The following is a 25,015-nucleotide window of genomic DNA, read 5'->3' on the forward strand; positions in this document are numbered from 1 at the left end:
TCTAAAATTCTTTTCAATACCGTCTTTTTTGACCGAAAAAACATGAAAAACAAAAATTTCTTATTTGTCCGAGAGAAGTACACGCCAAGAGTTTTTTCGGCCAGGAGGCCACGACCGCAATAAAGTCGAGGGAGTTTGAATAGAGGTTTTTATTAAAAGTTTTTCAGGGTGACAAAGAGACTTTCAGAATTTTTCGTTTAGTTTTTTCATTAAAAAAAAGATTTTCCCCAATCATGAAGTATTTTTCCAGGTGGTGGGAATTGAAATTTTAATCGGAATTTTAAATTTTTAAAACCAGAAATATTGATTGAAAATCGCTAATAATTGGTGGAAACTATAAGAATTTTGGTGATTTTTATCAAATTTTCGTCGATATTGTACTATCGTCTGATTCTCTTGGGAGCTTTAGCGCGCTTTGTGAAATTCAAACAAATCTGGCGTGCCTGCGACGCATTTCATAGCGAGGTTTAGAGCTACTAGCGCACCTATGATACTTATTTGCGTTTGGAGAGCATTCCGTGGAATTTCTGAAGTATTTTAAGAAATTCTCGTGCTATCCGGGGTCCCTGGGGCACAATTTCTGATAAACTTTGAAAATATCTGGCGCACTTTCGACGCGTTTCCAATTTTTAAAGTTTGGAAATAGCTGAGATGACGTGGACGCGGTTTTGAAGCTTAATATCGATCAGACGTATTCCTAACGCCTTTCCGACAATCAGAAAGTTTCATAAAATCTTTCGTTTTTGCAGTAAGTTCAGATCTATCTGGAGGGCCATCTACACTTTTTCCGAAATAAAGTGGTGTGGGAAACACTCTCAACTCATTTAAAAGAAATTGAATACATCGGGCATTGTTAAAACTCATTTTTGCACAATTTCCTGCTATTAAAATTCACGAACTTATTTTGCTCGTCGGTTTCGTCGCTCTTTCGAACAGTAGTGCTTAAAAATTGGACGAAACCATCGAAACTGTTCAAAAATCAACAAAAATTCCAAGAGAATTGGTGAAAAGTCTTTTGGTGTCTCTTTATGATTTGGAAATTTTCTTCTGATGATAGCAACATACAGTTTTTGAGTCTGATTTCAATTGAAAAGAGAAATTCAGGCTAAGGGGAAGGTAACGACCAGACTAAAGGTCATCACTAACATATAATTAGATATATGTCTAGCATACGGTTTCCAAAGGCGCTCTGTAATTTTTGAAATGTAAAAAACTCACTTTGCATGATTCCAGATTTGCTGGCTTGTTCCAAACATAAATTCAAACTCAATCGGTATTGCAGGCAGTAAATAGATGTATTCCTATTTTATTATTTCTTGGCTGAACCATACAAAATCTTGTATTTTGACATATCGAACCTGTAATAATTGAAAATGTTTTTATTGAAATTTATGGATTATATTTTTATTTAAAAAAATCTTTCTTCAAAAAATGTTCATTTTTCCACACCAAAACCGGTGCTTCGTAGTATTCATACCATAATTTATTTTTTGTTCATGTTTCAGCACCAAAAAAATAATAAATCAACGTAATTATTTCGATTTTAACGGGTTTTAGGCAGCTAGGTTACACAGAAAAGGGCGGGGCAAGACGATGCAACCAGCGCACGCGATTTTTGCAAAAATGTCGCACACTCTTTACATTTTCTTATTTTTTAATGTTAAAGAGCGTTTCAACGTTTTTTAAAGCGTTTAGATGATAGTTTTTTCAAATAACTTACTTTTTTTCATTTTATAGGCATCAAATGAATTCCAAGGCTCAAACAAAGTCGAAAATAGTTTTTTTACGGCGTTGTGATGAAATAAAAATTGAAAGTATAGTCTGAAACACAAAATATTTAAAAAATGAAATCACAATCTCTCTATTCTGCAAGTATTAATGGGTGAACTCCAGCGAAGAAAAATATAACCACCCTCCCTTCTTATTTCTTCCTTGCATTAAATCGACGCGTAGAAGAGAGAAAAGAGTGGGTTGTGGACATCGGTGCAGCCTCTCTCTCCCTTCTTCTCTTCTCGGAAAAGGGGGCGATTCTCTCTGCGTCTCTTAATTTACCATGATCCAACAACGATTGACATCTGTTGCAAAAGATGGATATCTACTCGAATGGAGGAGAGGGGGGTTCTCTTCGTATAGAGAAGAACACGGAGAGGACGGGCAGATGTCCTCTTCGGTGCCTCGTCTCTACTCCTTTTCTTCAGGCAAAAAAGAGATGAGAAAGGGGGAAAAGAAGATAGGGAGACGAAAGAATGAGTTGTCGAAAAGTAATAAAAGGGGAAGACGGGCAAAAATTGGTTGCTCTGCTCTTATCGTGTAAACATAATGCTACTAATATGATAAGGGAAACATGAATTGGGTTTGCCGTAACAATATGTTGTTTCACGAGTCAATGTAAAAAAAGCAATGTAACAGGCAGAATAGTGATAGCAAACTTGCGAATTACCTTTTACTAACGAATGACGGCCTCGAGGGAAAAAAAACTAAGTATCTGTTTGAAATCAGCGTGATTTTCTAACGGTCACGTTCCAAAACTCCACGGTGACATATTCAATTGTTCTACTTGAAAATGTTCTCAAACAAAAGAGTCTTGGTCACTTTTAGTCTTATAATGTCAATTTTTATAGAGGACATAGAGCAAACATAGGGTTTCACTTTTAAGATTTAAAAAAAATCGCTCTATTTCACCGCAAAATAAGTAAGACTTCGGATAATGCAGGACTACAACTTTTCAGAATGGTCTCGTTCAAAAACGTTGTCAACTACAAAAATGAAACTCTAGGTTTGATCAACATTCTCTACAGAACTTGACATAATATGATTTGATCTGGCGGCCTCTTAAAGTTAATAAGTTTTATTAAAAATCCTGAATTATGATTTCTGTCTGGAAACCGCTAGACTTGTAAACTCCATAACTACAAGCTATCGAATGTTCATACTATCCAAACACCAAAATTTACAAAGGTATACATAAATTTTATTTCTTGATTTCATTGTTTTTGGAAAAAAATTATAAACTAGAAAAGTTTTTGCCAAAAAATGAATTTAAAATTGAGACAAGTATTTGTAAGCAGTTTGAGACGCTGAAAAAAAGAAAAATAAACAAAGAAATTGAAGTAGTTGGTTAATCATCGTTGTCACTGTCGTTGTCACCATCGTTTTCTTCGTCAGCGTCAAAGTTCGTAAAGTATTTCGACTTCTTTGAGTAATCGAAGGAGACGATCTTCCCATCTATAAAATTCTTCTCATCTGCTGTAAGGTTGGCTGGAGCAACTATATGATCAAGATAATTGATTTCAATCAAACTGACTACACGCTCCACGGTGATTTTTCTGAAAAATCCAATGTTTAAAATTGATTATGCACAAAACATAAAACTCACTTATTCTTGGGATCAACTTTTTCCAGATGGGCGATAGTTTTTCCGACGACATCATTTTTTTTATTTGTACAATTGTGATAGAAATGTAATTCCGGCTCGAATAGGGTCTGAAAATTGTAATAATGTTTTCCAAAGTTTTTAGTCTCGATTTTTTAAAATAGTTTCCCCAATCTAGTTCAACAGTTCGAAACGCGCTGTTTTGAAAATCAATGTTATTTGAGTTAGAAAGCCAATACTACATAGCAGGTCGAAAGTTTTATGTCAGCTGATTATTATTTTCAAACAACAATAAAGTGCAACGGGATGAGTGGTTATTATCACTTGTCAAAAATTGGTTAGGAATGAACTTTCTCGCGGTCCAGCCTGGCGTTGTCGGCCCGGATTCATTTTTTATTTTCAGTCAAAAACTAGACTTTTTCAACACAACATTTCAAAATTATTCAATTTTTGATTCAACCGGGCCGGGCCGGGTCGGGTCGGGCTCTTTTGATTCCGATTGTCTACCCCACACCCACGCTTAAAATTAGATACTCTCACTCACATCAAGATGTCCATCGAGTTCAGTGAAAGTCACGGTCGTGTTGTAATTGACATCATGAGTGAACGTGCAGTGAAGTGGCAGTTTGAACATTTCATTGGTGGTTCTGAAATCACTCGAAGACTAGAACTCTCGAAATGTCTTTGGTAAAACTTACGAAACACTTCGGTCATAGAAGCTGATGAGAAAACAATATGGCTTTGCAAACAGGCACTCAATATAGATCGTGTAGTCGACTGCTGTTTGAGATTTTGGCATGACGGCTCCTTGAGCAGTAAATACACAAAGAGAGAGCAGGGGTATGATGAGTAGCATCTTCATTGGTTGGGGTAACATGTAATGCTTTAATAATAAGAAGATTGAAACTGAAATTCTAAAAACAAGAAAAAAGAGAAAAAAAACTTCAAAATAAAATTCTGAATGTGAGAGGTGCATCTGGAAGTATGAAACAACTTTAAAATAAAGTGGTGGAAGAGAGGATGGACGGAGCTTACACAACAAAACTTTGGAAAAAAAAAGGACGGCTGCTCTTTTTCTCTCGTTTTCAATTGGTTTTTTTGAACGACGGGTTTCGCGAGCACAGCTGACGCACTAGAGAGTCCAGAAGAATAAGATGTAATATGAATTTGGTATTTGGGAAAGAAGAACTAGGTACAAATTCAATTTGAAAACTGTGCATTGTATTACAAAATTCAATATTACAGTACCACTCAAAAGGTTATCAACTTTGGTTGTTTTCAGTTGAAAATGGCCAACTTCAATAGGTGATTTTGGTGTCGCCTGAATGTCCGGTGAACTAAATTTTGTTTAGGCGGATCAGAACAAAAATAGCACTTTATTTTTGTAGTTGACCGTTTTTTGTAAGAGCACTATCTTCAGAGTTACAGGTTGCCAAAGTGAAAAGCTCCAAAATTTTGTCACTGAATTTAGTCGCTTTCAATGTTATATTACTTCGATGACCAACAACTTTCAAGGTAACGCCCCAACAAAAAGTGGTCAATTACAAAAATTGTGTGATTTTCATGTTCTCCCCAAACCATACAAAACAATATTCGTCCGACAATTTTGTGACACCGAAATGCACTATCTGTTTTCCACTGAAAAGAGCCAAAGTTAATAACCTTTCGAGTGGTACTGTAATGTTGAATCTTGCTATGTACCGTTTTTATATTAAATGTGTATTTAGCTCCTTCTTTCCCTAATACTAATCTCAATTTTTTAAATTTTTCTGGACTTCTCCATCTAGTGCATGGGCTATGCTCGCGAAATCCGTCGTTCAAAAAACCAATTGAAAAAGATAGAAAAAGAGCAGCCGTCCCTTTTTTTTTAAAGTTCCGTTGTGTAAGCTACCCACTTCCCATTTTTTCTCCCTCCACTTTATTTTAAAGTTGTTCTTTGAACGGTTATGTATGTGAATATTATTTTGTAAGACATTTTCCGAACTATTTTCAGAGCTCATACACTTTTTATGAAACCTTCCTCAGAAATTTCTCTATTGATCCGTATTTTACTATTCTTGCAGATACCCTTGAAACCTCTCTCAAACTGAACATTGTTGCAATCAGTAAAAATATTACTTAATTATTCCGTCGAGGAAGTTATTAGATTCTCTGTGCTTGATCTGTTCAGCTAATGTTTTTTCTTTAAGTTTTTTTCCCAATTTGTAATACAAGTACAAATATTATCTTCGTTGATATTCCAATGTTTTAAAGTAGGAGAATGTGAAAAAAAAACTCTCTTTATTTAGCTTCTTCCCTCAATTTCTTTCTCTACTCCAGTTTTTTGGCCGTTCTGTTTTGAGGAAAGAGTCTGAAGGCGTTTACACAACGAAGTTAGTCGGCGTAAAGGACGGCTGCTCTTTTTTCCGTTCCAAAAGGCTCTTCCTTTTTTTATAAACGATGGGCGGCTCCGCGAGCTCAGCCCTCTTATTTTCGTTGTTTCCGAGAATTTCTGATGTAATACTTCCGGAATAAAACGATTCTTCTGCATTTTCTTTGAGCATTTTTAAGCCTAACAAAATAAACGTTTTTCTCTTTTTTCAAAGTTTTTAAATTGACTTGTTCTCTTTTTTTAAAACTACATTTATCTATCTCTATAATTACAATTCTCAATATGTCTAGTGACGCCACGGAGTACAATAAATTATATATCTTATTAATATTCTTTATTTGCACTTGTTCTATTTTCCTGGTCGTTTTTCTGTCTTACATGGGAATGACCCTGAAATTTCCCCATATTCTGTACATAAGTAGTGTCTGACGTAACTAAGAAAAATCCAAAATTATAGCTGCGCTCTGGGAGGTTTCGTAGAGTTACACAACTTTTTTGAAAAATTTCAAACATTTCGATTTGAGAACTCGTAACTTTTTGAGTTTTTGAGCTACCGTAAAGGTTTTAGGCTCATTCGATAGGTAATAACCCCGACTTCAAAAACTCCTTTTTGAGCACTTACCGAAAAACTTAACCTGCTGAGCTGCAGTGTGAAAAATACCACCTGCGTACTCCTCAGTTCGAGTTATGTCTGTATACGTGTTCAGATATAGGTCGAGCCTTTGAGTTGCTAGAGTTATTTCAGTTTTTTTGAAAAATTTCAACTTTTCCACGTATCCCTATACGTTCAGTTTTTATCAAATACTAAGAGCAATCGCGAAGTGACGAAAAAGAGGCTATAGCACAAAATTTTGCAACAACTAGTCATGAATGATGTTTTTGGTGCTGTAACTTCAATATAAACAAGGCTCAATTTTTGACCACAAAACGAACAACAGAACGATACATGGAAAAATAGAAATTCCCATGTTAGTTAACAAGGGAGTGCTTTTAATCATTCCATTTTTCAATGGATGTAGAAATTTGTTTCGTTGCTGATTCTTTGCACAGAACTCCTTAACAATAATCAATTTTTTAGTTTCTCAATCATCATTTTCAATTATCTTAATGAAATTCTTTTCAACAAAACATGAGTCATTCATTCAGTAAAAATCCCATCGATTTATCGTTATTTCCCAACATTTCCATTCTACTTCTAGCATTTCTTTCTCTTTTCTTTTTCGAATATATTTCTTATTTTCTTCAGTTGCTGAAATGAATTTCCTCTTCACCATGTTCTTGCTCTTCTTGCTCTCTCCGATGGTTCAATCTGATCCAGTGCATATGCACCTCAAATTCGACTGCCCCTCTGATATTGGCGCCTGGTGTGGTAACTTGGTAGTCTACGAAGAAGACTAGTGAGTTCATGTTCTGAACCTTTCAATTATCAGTATTTATGTGTTACAGCATTGAGCACGACATAATGAAAAATGAAAGTTTCTGTGGGGATGGTGGTCAGGAGTTCCGGTATGAAGTAAACTCCACTGGACTATTTCGTTCGAGTGGAGATTTATCGCCGGTAAAAAATAGGAAAAAGCGCAAAAAAATGCAGAAAACTAAATTTCAGAAGTACGAGTTCACCTATCAAATTAAACACAACTGTACCTCTGGCCAGGAACAATATTTGTGCTTCAAACCAAAGAAAGCCAAGGATATCAGCGTATATGAAGTGTGAGTTGATAAAAACTGCTATTTAACATTCACATGTGTCCTTATTCAGAGGATATGTGGATTTCGCTGCTGACTTGTTCAATACGGGAACCAATGTCGAGCGTTGCGATGATCCCACTTCTTGGAAATCAAAAATTGAATATTGGAAACAAATTTTCTCATTCGAATAATTCATTTTTTGATAAAAACAAATAGAAGCGTTTTACTATTTGACTCTTATTTTTTGGGAATATCAAATAAATAAATAAAAATGATTGATTTGCAAAATATAATGCGGATATGGCGCAGTAATATGCATAAGAAAATACATAAGTTCTGATGAGATCTGATAAACTGTACAAAATCAAACAACCGACGTATAATCATCGTGCTAAAAACGCTGAATTTGTTTGAGAAATCGGATCTCCAATTGGCCTTCTGTTTTTGAAATGTCTATTTGGAAGCAAAAATTAATGATACTGTGTCACAAGGCCGCAGACTGTTAAAAGACGACTGAAGTTTTTTTTTTCAGATTCTGATACTTCAGAAAATTTTGAACAGCTTTCATTCTTCTTTTTTTACGATATAAATTGAAAAAAACACGAAATTTTGTTGAAATAAACAAGAAAACGAAAAATTGAGAAATAAAAAGAAATAATTTTGTCCGAGAGGACTACACGGGGGCAAAAATTCGCGTGGGAAAACTCTTCAACGAAACCTCAATTTGAGCCGGGAAAACGTAAATTTAGGGCGTTTAGAGCGATTTTCAGCACATGCTCCAATGATGAAAGTTGCTCAGAATTTTCTGAAGTATCAGAATCGGAAATAAAAAATATGACTTCAGTCCTTGTTTAAATGCCTAATGTCAATATTTATAAGTCACGCAGAGCACACCGCTATTTAGTTTACAGTTTTCCGGTATAAAAGTATTTTAGAATGTTTCAGCTTATCTAGGTGAACCAAATTCGGTGAGAAAGATGATTTGATACACTGCGTTAACTGAGTACATTTTTTTCACCAAAAAATGGTCAACTATAAAAATGATTGGTTTGATTCACTCACTCTGTTAATGTTGAATTTTAAAAAGCTCAATGAAAACGCAATAGGCTTCTAAACTTCGGGCTTTCCTAATGATTTTTTTCTTTTTCAGACGTTTTTGCACAAAGAATTAGAGAACATATAACAACTTTGTTCTTCTCGGAATCGGTCAATCGTGATAACATAAAATGATGAAATGATAAAAGTGTATAAAAAATTTGTGAAGTTAAAATTCGTTCAAACATTTTAGGTAACAGGAGATCAAGCTACTTATGTTCAGCTTTTCATGTCGGTGAAGGTGTGATGCCAAACAAAGAAATGAAAATTATGGTCGTTCTGACAGATAGATGCTATCATTCCATCCTTTCTTTTGATATCGTACCCATACTCAGAATGAATGGCTTCCCAATCTCTGAAAATATTATTTTTTGTGTCTCATTTTTTGTATATGATCAATCAATTTTTTTCAATCGCCCTGACTCACTCTTCTTCTTCTGATTTTCTGTCATCCACCTTGAATTTCGTGGGATTGAAAGCTTTCAGGTCCAATCGTGCAAATTTCTTTTCATTCCGATAAATTTCAACGTTTCTCAAAACTTTGTTGTCCGAGTTATACCAATTTGTCACAAATTTCAATAATTCCCTGGCATTGAGCTCGGTGTCATACAACGTTACGTTTTGGCAATTCAATGAACAAAGAACCTCTCCATTTAACCAGTCGCCTCTAAGTTGGATATTTTCAATATAAGATCGGAACAATGGTGGGAGCTCAAAATTCGGTTGAAAGCTCAAGTGGAAATCGAAAGATTTTGTAACTTTCAAATTTTCGCAAAATCTATATATTTCTTCATTTGAAACACGTTCATAATAAAACGTTACATGCTGCCATTCATCAGCTATCGCTATTTCCGGCTTGTATTGTTCAAAATCCTGTTTGCTAAAGTCGATGAATAGTCGTTCAAAGATACAGTCAAAAGTGTCAACACAGAATTTCATCGCAGACATATAATTCTCCGTTCCACCTTCCGTGTACAAATAACCAAAAGAATCATCTTGAAAATCGCTTATCAACGTCATCTTTACTCTGTTTATAACTGCAATGCTCCTTTTTCCTTTCTGTCGTTTAGGAGCTTCTTTTGGTTCTGGAGCTTTTGATGCTCGAATTGTTATGGCTCCAAAGCAACGGTACGGCCCTTCCTCTGGAATGATCAAAAAGCGTCTATTGTCAAACGAATTATCTTGAATTATAATACGGCTTTTGTTTAGACAGTGAAATCTAACTTGCTTTATCATATTTCGAAAAGCAGAAGATGTCAAGGACATCTGGAATCTGAAAATTATGAGATCAAAAATCAAAAGTGACTTTTTCAACTTACAACTCGAACGTCTTCATGAACTGGATCACTTTTTTAAGAGGGAGAAATGGTAGTTTCCGAATGGGAAAAACACCATCAGTTTTCGCTCCTTCCATTTTGAGAGAGTGAATTCTAAAAATAATTTTGTAAACGTTGAAAAGAGTAAAACGAATAAGTAAGGAGAAAAATGAAACGAGTTATGTAGACAATTTTTACGTCGCCAAATTAATGAAAACATCAACAGAAAAAATTGGATATTAGGAAGTCGCACACTACACTTATATGTGAGGTGAGAATTGATGAGATAATTGTGGATTTTGATTGCTGAGTACATGATGGTCTTCGTGACACAAGATGAGTTAAGTGAGAATGTGGTTTTTTGAGTGGCACGATGTTAGGCTCTTGACTGAAGGCATAAAAAAACTTTTTTTTAAAGGGATTAGTAAATGAGGGAGGGTTTCAGGTCAGCGATGGTTTGTGAAAATCGCTATCCCGGGGGCAAGACTTCGGACTAAGATTAGAGATCGGGATCGAGCGAGGAAAAGTCTGGTGGTAGGTAAACTAGGAAGAAATTGAAGGACATCTAAATTTTCACGGTGAGCGGTCGAAACTGAGAAAAAATGAACCACGTACAAAAAAAATGAAAGAATTAGACATGCAGAATCGTGCGATAAGGAATATAAATGAGAAGGTACCAGTTTCTGTGAAAACTGTTCGCTCAGCTTGAATTTTCACTGGTTTCGGTTTCAATGAGGTTGGTTATACAACTGGAAAATTGTGTGAAATGGAGGACAATGCGCTGACTGATGAATCGGTACACCGTTTCACCGCAGAAGGACTGGGGGTGACTTGGCGTTTGCGCGTATAGACTGTCTTCCATATTTCTTTGTCTGCAACTCTGTGTGAGTGGTGACTGCGCATTTGTGTACGCAACGGGTGTGTAAACGGTCGGTGCACACTGCGATCTTGTCATCTACTCTACCTTAATAACCACATTAACTAACAGTAGTGAGAATATGACATTTTGTTCGTGTATCTACAAGGGGAGTCTTTGGAGACGTCACTTTCAAACGACCTGTAAATTTGGTTAGGTATGTTCGACCACGGGGAGTCCATTTTTGCAGTCAAAATTTGCTAAATGTCTCTACGAGCCGATTTATGAGCCCTCAAACTTTTTATATGATCAAGCTTTTTCATATGGAAATCCAAATAGGCAAGTAGAATACACAAGATTTTCTCATTTTTGCAACGTACGAGCACAGGTAAACCGCTGGGGAACACAAATGAAACCGCGCGGATGGTTTGAAATTTAATTCGAAACAGCTTGATTATATGAAACGTTTGAGAGCTCATAACTCGGCTAGCAGAGATATTTAGCAGGTTTTGACTGCAGAAATTGACTCCCCGTACTCGAACATACCTATAACCAAATTTACAGGTCGTTTGAAAGTGGCGTCTCCAAAGACTCCCCTTGTTAGCTGAAACGTGTCTAACTGCTAAAAACGGTAGTTAGTTTATCAATGAGCAAGTAAATGGTACACATGGAAAACGATGAATTTGGAGACTGAAACTGGAGGAAAATAAGGAATTATCGAAAACGAAGAATTAAATAAGGACTGCCACCACAATGTAAAACAACGAAATGGGTGTGGGAGAAAACAATCGAGAAAACTAATGATTCCTGTCGAGACGAGTCTCTTATGTACTGTGAATCGAGGTAGAAAGACAGTGGGAAGATTGTGGTGACTTAGAGTCCAGAGAGGTTCAAGAAAAACTCTCATTTCGGGTTGGAACGGGCAAAACAATTACTAATCATAAAAATATAAACAAATCAACACGAAATCATGAGTCAATGAACCTTATGGGTGAAGAAGAAGAAGGAACCAATAGAACGTGAGCGCGTGTACCGAGGTGAGGGATGAGCAGATTGTTTGAAATTTAATAGAACACAAATAACTAATCTAAATTATTATTTTCGAAATTGAAAACTTTCTTGTACTAAGTTTTCAAAAAAAGATATGCACAACTCATTTTTGATTGAAGATCACATAAAACACTGCAAAAATGAGAAGTTTTTACACTCTGGCTGATTTGTCACAAAGTATTTTGGAAGAGGTTGGAAAGAGTTGGAAGAGGTTGGAAAGAGGAACGGAGGGGCGATTACATTAAAGCACAATAAAATGATTTAAGATAATTGTCTGGCATATTATTGATTAGGAGATAATTTCGAAGAGACTGAAGATGCGGTGAGCACGAGATGCGATGGGCACCATTTGGTCGTCTGATCTAGTCTGAAAAAAACGTATTAATTAGAAAATTGACCTTTGTTTTGCACAATTTCATATCTGCGACCAATAATTACACCTTTTGTGGGGGAGGAGGAAAGGCATATGGTAGGACAGAAAGATGGGTACATTTATACTTCAAACGGTTTCTTAATCCTGTAATTATGTGCTCTAATTACTCCAAAAAGGACGTTTCGCATTCAAATATGTTCTGTCGTTCACAAAATCCCGCCCATCTCTCATAGGCTCATTCTTTTTGGTACAATCAGTATAACACGTGATGGCCTACTGGATGGTCGTCGAAAAAATATTCTTATTTTCATTGAATTAAACTAAATGTTTCTGCTTTTCATCATTTTGAAGGTAAGAACTTATTATATTCAAAAAATGTGCAGCTTTTGCACTGATCATTCTAGAAACAAACTGATCATTTTTAAATCTAAATTCCACAGATTTCGTTACTTTTGAATTGTAGAAAAAAGTTTGTTTTTAGATCAAAATTATGCGTTCTGCAACGTATGGCAATAGTTACTTATTATAATTCACAGAATGTGATTGTTAGACTTGTTAGATCCCTATTTAACCGATTTCGATTAACTATGTTTTTGCAATTCAGCAATTTGGAATGCTGGGTAACCGCGTAATTTTTAATACAGTTTGAAGAGGGAAAAATTAACTATCAGTTCATACAATATTCTATTTATTTTGAGACCTAGTCAAAAGAAATCTCGTGAGCCGAGCTTATGAGATATGTGTTTTAAATATAGTAGCTTTTTAACAAGTCTTCTACTTTTCTGTCTCACTTGCTTACCATTTTCGAGGGAATCGTAAAAAAATGACGGAAGAAATGTGCGAATGGGAAAAAAGATCAAAGTTTAATCTAGTATCATAAAGTAGCGCTTGGAACGATAAACAGCAATTTAGGTTTGGAATTCCGGTCTCGAAACATACCACAACATTCCGGGTTCTACTCTTTACACGAAGTTCACATCGTCGGACGTTGTGCCAATCGAACGACCGCTGCCCACTGAAGTGGTGGATAATGGGATGGATGTGGAGGTCACCACGAAGTTTGTCTTCGAGCATGACCACTTCGAAAAAGAATGGAGTCGTGGACTCAGCAATTGGGAGGAAAGGATGGAAGGAGTTCAAACCAATGTTTTCTTTTATAATGCTTACCTGGGGAAAGTCCGAATTCCAAGTGACTTGGCTATTCACATCATTAAGGTGAGACCAATTTTTAAAATCTACTTCCGTAACTCAAACTGCTTATTTTCAGCTCGTTGAAAACCTCCAGAAAGATTGCTACGAGCGATTGAAAACGGACCCCATCAATGTGATTGTGAAAGTTAGACTACTCAAAGACTTCGTGGAGATGTGCATAATGCATCCAGACAACGAGATGTATGTGGTTAAAACGATAGTGGACGTAGAGTATGTAGAGTGAAAATATTTTAATTGGCTCTAATGATTTTTTGATAATGTTATTATTATTCCACAAATAAACTATTCTTATTAAATCCCGTCAATTTTCTGATTTTCGGATACACATGGTGGGGTTAATAAGATAGAGCTCTAGGTATTGTTGATGGCTGCCAAGTCCTAGTAAGTCAAAAGGGTATAAAAGGAATCGACGCCAGAGACAGACTTGCGAGTGGCGGAAATACCAATTACAGATAACATTTCCAGTTTTGTACACTTCTCCATCTCCTCCCATCTGAGTGTCTTCAATTTGGGCAGACACATAGCCTGAAGGTGTTCAGAAGTGCACATGTAGCCTCTACATCATTGATGAAAACGGTTCTCTGATCAGAGTGACTATTATTTTCAACTGATCGAGAACCTTCAACAAATTTGCTATAAAAGGATGATGACAGACAAAATCGCTGTAACTGTGAAAGTTCGACTCCTCAAAAACTTCTTGAGGAGAAACAACCGCCACCCTGATAATGAGCTATATGTTGTTAAATCTGTCATCGACGTAGAGCATTCAGAATGAAGAACTCTCTATTGGTAATGATTATCAATTTTAAAATGATCGTTTTGTTTGAATAAACTATTCCTATGTTAAGAGAGTATGGTTTTTTTTTAGGAAAAATGCTCATTTTCACTGTTTATGAAGTCAGTTGTGTTTTTTTGCTTTCAGATGATAAAAACTGTAAAATAAGTATTGGGTGAACATTTCCGCGTATTGTCGTAAAGGAGTTCAAGAAGCTTACAAGTATTTGAGCTCCAAATTTTTCGGGAATCGAATCCACCCTGTCACTCTTAACAAAATGAGTTTTGAACAAACTATTATTCGTTTTCCACCAAACTTGAGAATCAAAATTCAAGAATTATATACTTGCGCAGACATGAATAAATTTTTTGTTTGAATTAATAATTGCTTGTGATTCTCATAGTCAGATAAATAAAATTATTTTTGAACAGTCTCGATGTTGATTCGCCATCAATGTGATTTGGAGTTAACCGAATGTACCGGAGAAGATCAAAAACATCTAAAAATTGTTTTAATCAATTATTGAAATTAAAAACTGAATCTCCATACTATTCTGTTCTGTTGTTTTCCGTGAACATTTTGAAAATTCATTCATCTCAACCCATAATCCCGGAAGGCAATGTGGTAGAATTGACGAAGGACTTTGAAATCGACCCTCTGAGGGTGGAACGGTCTTAGATTAGAATCAGAAACTCTAAAATGTGGAAAAATATAATAAAACGTCTACATAATTATTCGGTAGATCAAATTTTTTTTTGGCAGATCAAAACGATTTCTGAGACGGGAAGATGTGAGTGGTCAGCCAATTATGAGATTATTCGAACGGCACACCTGTCCACTAATATGCCTATAATTGCTGGGGGTGAGAATGCTCATTATATGTCGATCCCAGACCAAATTCTTATTCAAAAATGACAAATTTCTTGAGCATAACGTTTCGAATATGTCATTTCTCTAGTTTAAACCGTTTTTTACACTTTTTACTTAAGTTTTTTTTGTATATATTTTCTTTTTCAATACGTTCCTCCTTTCTTTCAAACATTTTTTAAATGTCACTTATCTATTTTTCCCCTAGAAAACTTATAAAACTCCATGAACAACATGGAAAATTAAACCTGGCCTAAAAAATATTTATAAATAAATGGTGTTTAACGGCGTCATTTCGAACATATTAATTTAGAATTTCACACATAACCTAGCAAAACAAGCTAAAATTAGCTGTTTGACCTAAAAATTTAAAAAACTTCACTTAATTTTTACTTAACCCGTAGACACCGCCCATTTTTGTCACTTTATAAAAAAAGTGAAGTTTTCAGAACAAAGCTCTCTTTATACCCACTAGATTGTCTAAACAAAACTCGTAGCCAACAAAAAGTAATCGATCGCTCTTTTTTTATTCTTTTCATCCTCATTTTTCCTTATTTTTGAAGCCGCTCGTTTTCCAGATGAACATCGACGCCCCAAATATGCTTGCTGGTTATTTGATGGAGTATAATGCTTCTCATGCCATAGTGAGCATTCTTTTTGTAATTCCAGAATAATAAAACCTGTTTCAGGTCTTCAATACAAAAGAATTGATTTTAAAACGCGGTCTTCTTACTCATGAACCAATTCCGTTGCAACTTGCAACTTGGTATGATTTCCGTCATTTGAAGGTTTGTTTACAATGTTTACTTTTTAATTTGTTTTAATGAATGTTTTCATATTTTAGCAGCCCAGACAGAATGGAGAACAATCGCGACTGGAAAATTTCGAGTTTTTCGTCGGGCGCCAGAACACAGAAGTGTACGCCAGGTCTTGGGCTGTTAGTCCGGGAGAGGAGCTTCCAATGGAAGTCCGGGAGAAGTACAAGGGCAAAGTGTGGGCTCCTTACTTTGGATTGCTTAACGACACAAATGGAATGTTCGAGAGGAAATTCGGAAAAGGTGGAATAGGCTCGGTGAGTTGTTAATTATAGTGAGAATCATACTTGCAATCGGGCCGGCGCGTAATTCATTTCAAATTTAATATAATGAATTGAAAAATATATAAAACATGTAGATCTCGGCGTGTTCTTTGCCCGTGACCTACTACTATTCGTCAATGTACCGCGGGCCAGGCTAGAACTGCTAATTCGGCAATTTTTCTGTTTTTTTAAAACCATTTTTTTGTAGGGCCATTATCTTGAAAATTACAGAATATCAAAGTGAAAAGCACCAACACTAATTTGCAAGCAAACTACGCTAATTGCTCTCAAACTAGTCGATTACAGGGAAAAATTACTTTGATGACCTGTAACTTATAAGGTATTGCCCCAACAAAAAAATGGTCAACTACAAAAATGACGTTCTATTTTTGCTCTGTGCGGCCCATGCGAAATAAAACGTATCGGAAAATAAGGTTTCATCGAAATACTTTTTCAAAATTGGATAATTTTCAATGTAAACTGCCAAACATGTTAACCTTTTGAGTGGTACTGTACATTTTTGAATTTTTTTTCAATTCATAAAATTGCGTTCTGAGCAGGGACGCGCCGGTCCGTGACTTCTCGTTTTGGCCCGGTTTGCAAGTGTCGCAAGAATCTTCTATGTCAAACCTTTTTCAGATCGTCGTCCGCTATGTCAATCGCTCAAATGAAGTATTTGAGCTCGAGCAAGTCGACGACCGTCAATACAATTTCCAAGCGCCCAACCGACCAGCGGTAATAGTAATACAGAACCAAGCCCTTGTTATCCACATAATAATTTTCAGCCATGGAACCAACCCGCGCTCTCAAATTACTACGATGCGTTTCCAAGTCGGCTGGATAAGGTTTGCGCTCGCTCATGTGCCCGATTCGCACTTTGCGTCTGTGACGGAGCTGTCAACTACGCTCAAAATAAGAATCATCACGGTTCCACAGAGGCATGCGCCCGATTGGTGAGCTCCAGTCTTGGTGTCATTCGAAGTTGCTATGAAGCAGAAGTTTGTTTTGATTAGGGAATTGAAAATAGTTATATTAGTGTTCAGATCGGCAACTGGTATCAGCACTCCGTGAATGATCAAAAAGAGAGCAAGCACAATCTTTATATGAGATCAAACGCATACAATCTACAGCAAATCGAACCACCGCTTCCCACTGAAGTGGTGGATTGTGGGAATGATGTGGAGGTCACCGCAACGTTTATTTTTGACCACAATCATTTTGAGGAAGAATGGAGTCATGAGATCACCGACTGGGAGGAGAGAAAGACAGGAATCCAACCCAAGGTGATATTCTACAATGTTTACTTGGGAAAGGTTAGAATCCCCAAACATTTGGCTATTCAAGTAATTAAGGTGAGCTAATATAATATTTTTTGATTTACTTAAATGAGATTATCTTCAGCTCGTTGAAAGCCTCCAAAGGGATTGTTACGAGAGATTGAAAACGGACCCAATTACTGTAATTGTCAAGGTTCGCCTATTTGATAACTATTTAAAACGAAACAACAAGAACCCGGGCAACGAACTCTATGTGGTTACATCGGTAGTAGACGTGGAGTATTTGGAGTGAAGGGATTTGCATTGGCTCTAACTGTTTTTTTTTTTGAAATTTTCGAATATTTGCACTATTTTTTGTTAATTTGCTGTTAAGAGAACTTTCAAAAATGAATCTCTTGACTAAAAACTTGTACCGTATTTCCTAAGGTTTCTGTCATGAGTAATAAGAGTCCATACTAGTGATGTATATCTCTATCAGTAACTTTATCTCCGCCGAGTCTTCCCTTATTAAAAAGAAAAATAGGCCTGCGCTGAGAGAGTGAGAGAAATAAATGTACACGATAATTCAATCGTAACCTATGCAAACGCGCTTTGTTGAGACTACATTTCGGTAATATTATTTGACGTCTAAATTGCAATTTTTTGATATTTTTTTTTCCAAAAAATTGGTCTTTCTCGATTATATATCTCCTTAAAACAAAGTTTTTCAGTTCAAACAAAAGAATTTGGGTAAGCAATTTTTCTCAAAAGAGCGCGTTTGCATAGGTTCATTTAGAATTATCGTGGATGTACAGAGGGCAAGGGGACGCACACAAGCATCGAAAGCACCACAATAATAAAATTTGATAGAAAACAGGAGTGAGTAGGGTGAAATTTATAAGAAATAGAAAAAAAAGAGAGTAAACAGTAAAAATATGTTGGCTTCCTATCATTTTTCTATCTAAAACCGTTGAAAACCCTTTTCTGCCACCCGGATTTGTAGGAAATCAATAAATTAAACATATAACTGTAATTTCTTTACATGGAATGATAATTTCATGGTTTTAACTTCAAAATTCGGACTGTTTTTCAGTAGTTTATGTATTTTAAGGCTCAAAAATTTTAAAATTTATATCGAAACGGTGAGAAAGTATGTATATGATCCCCACGATAGATATCATACAAAAAAAGAGGAAAAAAAGAAAGGGTCTGCGTGCGACTACATTTGCAATCAATTAAGATTCTCAAACTTCTAGGGCTATCCCGTGCCATTGGGACTTCATTTAGCCTATTCCAAAGATAGTCATATTGTTTTTCTTTTGAGCCGTACATGGCTTCTAGTCGCTTAACTGCTGTGGCAAGTTGCGTGCCATCTGGATCGTACGCTCTAATTAAGTCAGCGGGTTCATTCACTAGATGGTTTCTTAAGATGTTATGTTTTTCAACATCTGTATATTCGTCGTTTTCTAAAACGGTTGGCTTAAATATCATATAAAATGCTGACCATTCTGATATGTTGCCGTTAAAAGTTGGTAGCTTTACATGCTTATACTGAAGCATGGTTGGTCTTGTTTCGGTTGTAAAACTACTTACTTGAATATTGTTTCCTGGTGGCCGAATGAAGTCAGTCTTCAGTTCGACGTTGGTTTGTGACCTTCTTGGGCGGATACTGTACGAAGTATCCGCTAGTCCTTTCACCTTGTGGGTTGCTGCAAGTGTGTTTAAATGTTCATGCCTTTTGTCCATTCTAGCTTCAATATCACTTACCAACTTTGTAATCTCTCGATCCTTTTTGTTAATTTTGATCGAAGCTTGTTTTGCGGTCTCTGTTAGGAGAGTTCCTACAGGAGTCATGTGGATGTTTTCTAGGACTGTCGCAAGTTGTGTCTTGTACAGCTCGTCCTTTGGCTTAATGGTCTCTACTTCCGAGGCCATGAATACGGCATAGCCTGCAAGAAAATCTTGAACTGGGGTTTGTGGCTCTGTGGCTGGGTTTGGTACGGCTTTCAAAGCTTGGAGAGATGCTTTCAAAAATTTTTCATAATCTTCCTGGTGAGTCGATATAATCTCCTCCCAGTTTTTAATATCATCATGAGTGATACTCATTGTGAACGTTTTATAACTAGGAAATAAATTTCCTGGTTATTAATCTCAATTTAGCTGCTGGAGCTGGTTAGAGATGTCTTGGAAATGTAAGCAGTGCTGAGTGACGGATCACCAGCAGGTTCGCTTTGTAAGCAGTACTAAGTGACAAGTCACTAGTAGGTTCGCTTTGTAAGCAGTACTAAGTGACAAGTCACTAGTAGGTTCGCTTGTTTAGGACTTACCTTACAATTTGCACCGTTCGGTCGATGCACCATAAAGAGACTACAATCCGGGTGGACTATAGTAATCGGTATGGCTAGACGGTTCAGTGGTAGATATTTATTCGGATGCAAAATATAAGTAATATAAGTCAGATACAGCTAACGGGGTTACAGGTAAAGATAGTGGGGAATATAGATGAGAGTACGGTAGATGGGACGGCAGACGGGGGCAGCAGACGATGGGCAGCAGGTGAAGGTGATTGACGGAGGAGACGGTGATTCTCCTTCTCCAGAAGAGGGTGTAGATGAGGCGGCAGGTGTTCTTATATAGTGTTCCGCTTATCCAGTATTCCAGTTTTGCCGGTCGTTAAGGGCTTCGGTAGGTTGGGTAAGAGGCATTGTAGTAGATTGTCGATCAATTAAGCACAGGTATTCGCCATAGAAAGGGAAACACGGCTTGTTCCTTTGTGGGAGATGACGGTGACGTAATCGTGTTCTGGTGATCAGTAATCGCGAGTAATTCCTGGTCGCGATATTAGGGTACAAAGAGAGTACTAACTTATCATACACCCAGATGCATCGAGACAACTGACCCACACAGACTTGAAAAATAATTGTTTTTAATGTAGGAAAAGATTATAAAATATTCTCTGACGGAAACAGAATTTCAGAAGTTTTCGCACAAGAAATTAGAGGAAACACAGCAACTTTATTATTTTCCCAAATATGCTAATACACCAAAGAGCCTCAAATATGTTAATACACCAAAGTATCCAACCAAAAAGAAAAAATAAAAAAATTTAAAAAAAAAATGTTCAAATACTAAAATTTGTTCGAAAGTTTTTAGGAAGAGCTGGCATCTACTGTATCGCTTTTGTTGTCGGTGAATTTGCAGTGCCAAACCACAAAATGAAAACGATTGCTTTCCTGACAGATGGATCCTATCATTCCATCTTTTCTTTCGATGTCGTACCCAAAGCCGAAATCAATGAAATTCCAATATCTGAAAACAAAAAAAACATACGTTTTTGGCTCTATAGGCAAAGAATGGTCCCAACCGCAAAGAACGGTCCCAAAAAATAAAAGAATGGTCCCAAGGAATGACATGGTCCCTACCGCAAAGAATGGTCCCAACCGCAAAGAATGGTCCCAAAATTTTGGGTGACACAAGTTTCAGAATTGAATGGTCCCTACCGCAAAGAATGGTCCCTACCGCAAAGAAAGGTCCCTCGAAATTGATACGAAAAACTTTTCACCAATCTCTTAGGCTTAGGTTTCTTAGAAATTGGGAAAAAATTGACAAATACGATTAATAACCGATTTTGTCAATTTTTTCACCAATTTCTGAGAAACCTAAGCCTAAGAGAATGGTGAAAAGTTTTTCGTATCAATTTCGAGGGACCATTCTTTGCGGTAGGGACCATTCAATTCTGAAACTCGTGTCACCCAACATTTTGGGACCATTCTTTGCGGTTGGGACCGTTCTTAGCGGTTAGGACCATTTTTTGCCTATAGAGCCCGTTTTTTGTGTTATTTATCGTATATGATCAAATAATTTCTTTCAATCACCCTGACTCACTTTTCACTTTCCGATTCTCTGTTTTCGAACTTGAATTTTGTTGGACTGAAAGCACTGAGGTCCAATGGAGCAATTTCGCCTTTATTCCAAATAATCGACAAGTTTCTCAAAACGTTGTTGTCCGAGTTCTACCAGTTTGTCACAAATTTCAATAATTCCTTGGTATTGAGCGTGGTATGAGTTAATCTTATGTTTTGACAATTCAGTAAACAAAGTTTCTTTCCATTCCACCAGTCGATAGTTTTAATATAAGTTGTGAGAAGTGGTGGGAGCTCGAAATTGGGTCGAAAGTTCAAAACTAAATCCAAACATTTCGTAACTTTTCGCAGAATTTATAAATTTCTTCATTAGAAACAGAAGACCATTCAGGACCATGATCGCAAAGCTTCACATCCTGCCATTCATCAACTATCGCTAACTCCGGCTCGTACAGTTGCAAATCACGGTCTCCTAAATCAATAAAAAATAGTCCGAAGATGCATCCGAAAGTTTCCACAAAGTATTTCATCGCTGATATGTAATTCTCCGTTCCACCTTCTGCATACAAATCACCAACAGATTCTTCTCTAGGATCGCTTATCAACGTCATCTTTACCCCGTTCTACTACGTCATCTACTACAATGTTCCTTTTTCCTCTTTCATGTTTTGGAGCTTCTGATGCGTGAATTCTTAGAGATCCAAAATCACGGTAAAGTCGTTCCTCTGGATCGATGAAAACGAATCTTTTGGCAAACGGTCTAGTATTATTCATCTTTATACGGCCTTTGTTTAGACACTGGAATCTAAATTGTTTTATCTTATTTTGAGAGGCAGAAGACGTCAAAGACAGATGGAATCTGAAAATAATGAGGTCAAATATCACAAGTAGCTTTTTTCAACTCACAACTCGAGCGCCATCAAGAACCCAATCACTTTTTTGAGAGGGGGATACGGTAGTTTCCAAATGGGAAAAGCAATCTCAGTTTTTGCTACTTCCATGCATGTACCGGTGTGCCGGATGATCCGACTCATTTTAACAAAATTCTTTGAAATTTCAGAATAATAGTGCTCAAAATACCATGCATATTCGAATCCTTATTCAATTTCAAATTTTTAGTCAAGAAGTAGACTTTTTCGGAAACAAAATCAAATATTAAATACGGCCCATGATGACGGCTGTTTCGTAATAGAGAGGTAGACAGATGGAAAGAGATAGGGAGGAGGAGAGGGGGCATCAAAAGAAACGAGGGGTAATTAATATTAAGCTCGTGCACCGGTGTAACGTATTAACCAAAAATTTTGAATCAAGCTCATTATTTATAATTAGTCTAGACATTCATTTTTGTAATTCCAAATTTTCTCGTACAAAACCATAAAAAGGGGATACAGTCAAACATGTGCAATAGAGGCTCGCCGGTGCCTGTTTGCAGCGGTGTACCTCGTTTCCTTTTGGAGATTTTTTTAGATGCTAAAACTTTCAGCAAACCGGATTTTTGTGGTTTTTGTGGATTTCCGTTTTTCATGGTTATCCGTGGATTTTTTCCATGTGCTGTCCTGGAAACTCGATTCATTGAATCGTGAATTCATTGAATCGTGAATTTCTATGCTCTCCACGACCGCGATTTTTTGTAGGTCAGTGGCGCAGTGGTAGAAGGCGAAAATAAGAATCGGTGGGGTGGTGGTTCGAATTCAAATCCGTATATTTTCTTTTTTTTTTTTGTATAAATTTTCTAAAAGATTGTGAAAGGAGAGATTATAGACGTTTCGAATTTTAAGATCGAACACGGGAAAAATAGGGCCATTCGTTGCCTTTGTTTTGAACTGAAAAGCTGGACATTCTTTTATTTTGTTTCAGACCAGCAATCAATTTTTGGATTTTAAACGTGCTAAGCACCGCGTAGCCGAGAACTGCGGACCCCGCCGGGAGGGGGTGGGGGCTAGTTGGAATCTTATTTATTATATATCACTAAGTTTATTGTAGAACTAGATAAATTCGTCAATTTACTTGAATTATAGCTCAAAATGCACCTAAAACTTCATTTTGAAAAGTTACTGCTGAAAAAGACATGTTTTAGTGCGGAAGATAGGGGAAATGAGAAAGTCAAAATAAGAAATAAGAGCCGAGAGTTTGGAGGATTTGCAATCCGGAGAGCGGAAAATAAGAATGACAATAATAGGAGAGAAATGAATGGAAAGAAATCTGTTAGTTGAATTATGAAAAATCAGTGTTACATTTCCTGCCGCCACGCCTCGCAAAAAGGAAATTGAAGTTTGATACTTCTCGATGCACTGGCTCCACTGTGGAATGCTCATCTCATTACAGAGGAATCAATTGGCAATCATTCGAAATTGTTTGGAAGACTGTTATGGTTTTTCACAATTGTGTTTTGTATAATTGAAAAAATATGTTGATGCTGCATAAATTTATTAATTGAAAAAACGACATGAACTTAAGCAAAGAAGAAATTGTCGAAGTGCAGGGGGGTTCCATCACCTCCCCCCTGATCCTTCATTTCACGAAACTTTGGAGTTCTGAAAAATTGAAGTTTACTAGGTTACACCAAAATAACTCACTTATCAAGTTTTTTCTCCAAAGAAAAATTATATTTGAAGCCCATGGATGAAGTGTTGGACAGAGAAAAATATGAAGACAGAGAAGTGTGAAGAAAGGTGGTGTGGATCCCTCTTTTATACTCAAACATCAGTGTCAAAAGTTTTATTTTACCGATTTTTTCCTATTTTTTATCTTCAATTTTATGTGTTCCATTGTGATTTTTCTCAATATTTTATGATTTTTCTGTTGTTGAACACTTGATATTTTTCAAAGAAATATTGCGAAATTGTAGAAAATGTTAGTAAAGATTATTGGATAGCAAGTTTCAGAAAAATTGATTGAACTCTACTGGTTCCGAAATAGAAAATACAAAATTTTCGAAAATCTGCGTCGAATCAAAAATTTCCCACACCGTCGAGAAATCTCAAAAAGGAGTCTCATAGGTAGGGAGTTGAGATCTGGTCTTGATCACCTTTTGAAAGGAAGATCTACCCGTTAACTAGGACTTTGGCACTTTTTATTTGAAAATTAAAAGAATGGCAACCTCAAATCGAATCTTGATTACTTTTAGGTCATAAATTGATTGAATAACGGCTTCAGCTCGGGCATTTGGGGGATTTTGATGATTCCCGAGGGGGAAACGTATATTAGTGCTCTCCGACGCAAGAACTTTTCGCTGTTTTTTTCCAACGTCTTGCGGATTGGTTGGATGATCTTCCGCGCACTCACAATTTTGCACCAAAACGGTTTTGTTCACAAGGATTTGCACTATAAGAATATTTTGGTAAAGCGTGACTGGGCTGGAGTAAGTTTACAATAATTATTGTATCTTTCTCTCAACTTTATTTATTTTCAGGACGTCGTCATCACATTCATTGATTGATGCGCTCCAGTCCAGAATTCGGCCCCAACATTCCAGAACGTGCGTACTCAAGGTTTGATGATTACAAGGCTATGAGATATCTGCTACGGCTAAGTGTCAGAATAAGCCCTGTTTCCAGCGAGGAAGATACAGCCGGTCAGTCAAAATATGATTTAGTAAGTTCGACGCTTATTAATCAGGTTTATTGCATTTGTTTTATTTCAGGACGCGAATAAATTGGATTATGTTACCGAGGAAAAACCTCAATGGACAGATTCTCTCATTACACTTTTTGAAGAGCAGAGTGAGCAAGGCTATAACTACACCCAAATCTCCAAATTTTTCCATGAAACAGTGCCAGGAACTGAACCAGAGAGTTACATTGAATATTCAGTTGTCAACGACCTTTTGTATATAGACTAA

At 36.6% G+C, this 25,015-nt stretch overlaps 8 protein-coding genes across 8 annotated transcripts; 4 read left to right on the plus strand and 4 right to left on the minus strand.

Moving 5' to 3' along the window:
* Window positions 1-3,118: 3,118 nt before the first annotated feature.
* GCK72_022551 (uncharacterized protein) lies at window positions 3,119-4,235 on the minus strand (the record flags this gene model as incomplete). Its single annotated transcript, XM_003096641.2, has 4 exons — window positions 3,119-3,326; window positions 3,377-3,483; window positions 3,918-4,020; window positions 4,072-4,235. 4 exons carry the CDS (start codon window positions 4,233-4,235, stop codon window positions 3,119-3,121), a joined length of 582 nt encoding a protein of 193 aa, XP_003096689.2.
* Window positions 4,236-7,016: 2,781 nt separating this feature from the next.
* On the plus strand, window positions 7,017-7,624 carry GCK72_022552 (uncharacterized protein; the record flags this gene model as incomplete). Its single annotated transcript, XM_003096606.2, has 4 exons — window positions 7,017-7,141; window positions 7,191-7,302; window positions 7,351-7,454; window positions 7,504-7,624. 4 exons carry the CDS (start codon window positions 7,017-7,019, stop codon window positions 7,622-7,624), a joined length of 462 nt encoding a protein of 153 aa, XP_003096654.2.
* A 1,123-nt stretch (window positions 7,625-8,747) lies between these two features.
* GCK72_022553 (uncharacterized protein) lies at window positions 8,748-9,864 on the minus strand (the record flags this gene model as incomplete). The annotated part of the gene is made up of 3 exons (XM_003096609.2): window positions 8,748-8,883; window positions 8,956-9,801; window positions 9,848-9,864. The coding sequence occupies 3 exons, from the start codon at window positions 9,862-9,864 to the stop codon at window positions 8,748-8,750; spliced, it is 999 nt and encodes a 332-aa protein (XP_003096657.2).
* Window positions 9,865-12,447: 2,583 nt separating this feature from the next.
* GCK72_022554 (uncharacterized protein) lies at window positions 12,448-13,558 on the plus strand (the record flags this gene model as incomplete). Its single annotated transcript, XM_003096633.2, has 3 exons — window positions 12,448-12,474; window positions 13,036-13,338; window positions 13,391-13,558. 3 exons carry the CDS (start codon window positions 12,448-12,450, stop codon window positions 13,556-13,558), a joined length of 498 nt encoding a protein of 165 aa, XP_003096681.2.
* A 1,997-nt stretch (window positions 13,559-15,555) lies between these two features.
* Window positions 15,556-17,624, plus strand: GCK72_022555 (uncharacterized protein; the record flags this gene model as incomplete). Its single annotated transcript, XM_003096630.2, has 7 exons — window positions 15,556-15,621; window positions 15,667-15,765; window positions 15,822-16,049; window positions 16,695-16,790; window positions 16,841-17,053; window positions 17,099-17,407; window positions 17,457-17,624. The coding sequence occupies 7 exons, from the start codon at window positions 15,556-15,558 to the stop codon at window positions 17,622-17,624; spliced, it is 1,179 nt and encodes a 392-aa protein (XP_003096678.2).
* Window positions 17,625-18,648: 1,024 nt separating this feature from the next.
* Window positions 18,649-19,417, minus strand: GCK72_022556 (uncharacterized protein; the record flags this gene model as incomplete). The annotated part of the gene is made up of 2 exons (XM_053734897.1): window positions 18,649-18,684; window positions 18,905-19,417. The coding sequence occupies 2 exons, from the start codon at window positions 19,415-19,417 to the stop codon at window positions 18,649-18,651; spliced, it is 549 nt and encodes a 182-aa protein (XP_053578463.1).
* Window positions 19,418-21,494: 2,077 nt separating this feature from the next.
* GCK72_022557 (uncharacterized protein) lies at window positions 21,495-21,785 on the minus strand (the record flags this gene model as incomplete). Its single annotated transcript, XM_003096605.2, has 1 exon — window positions 21,495-21,785. One exon carries the CDS (start codon window positions 21,783-21,785, stop codon window positions 21,495-21,497), a length of 291 nt encoding a protein of 96 aa, XP_003096653.2.
* A 2,827-nt stretch (window positions 21,786-24,612) lies between these two features.
* GCK72_022558 (uncharacterized protein) lies at window positions 24,613-25,015 on the plus strand (the record flags this gene model as incomplete). The annotated part of the gene is made up of 2 exons (XM_003096590.2): window positions 24,613-24,768; window positions 24,818-25,015. The coding sequence occupies 2 exons, from the start codon at window positions 24,613-24,615 to the stop codon at window positions 25,013-25,015; spliced, it is 354 nt and encodes a 117-aa protein (XP_003096638.2).

Source organism: Caenorhabditis remanei, chromosome X (genome assembly GCF_010183535.1).
Source record: "Caenorhabditis remanei strain PX506 chromosome X, whole genome shotgun sequence".
Taxonomy (NCBI): Eukaryota; Metazoa; Nematoda; class Chromadorea; order Rhabditida; family Rhabditidae; genus Caenorhabditis; species Caenorhabditis remanei.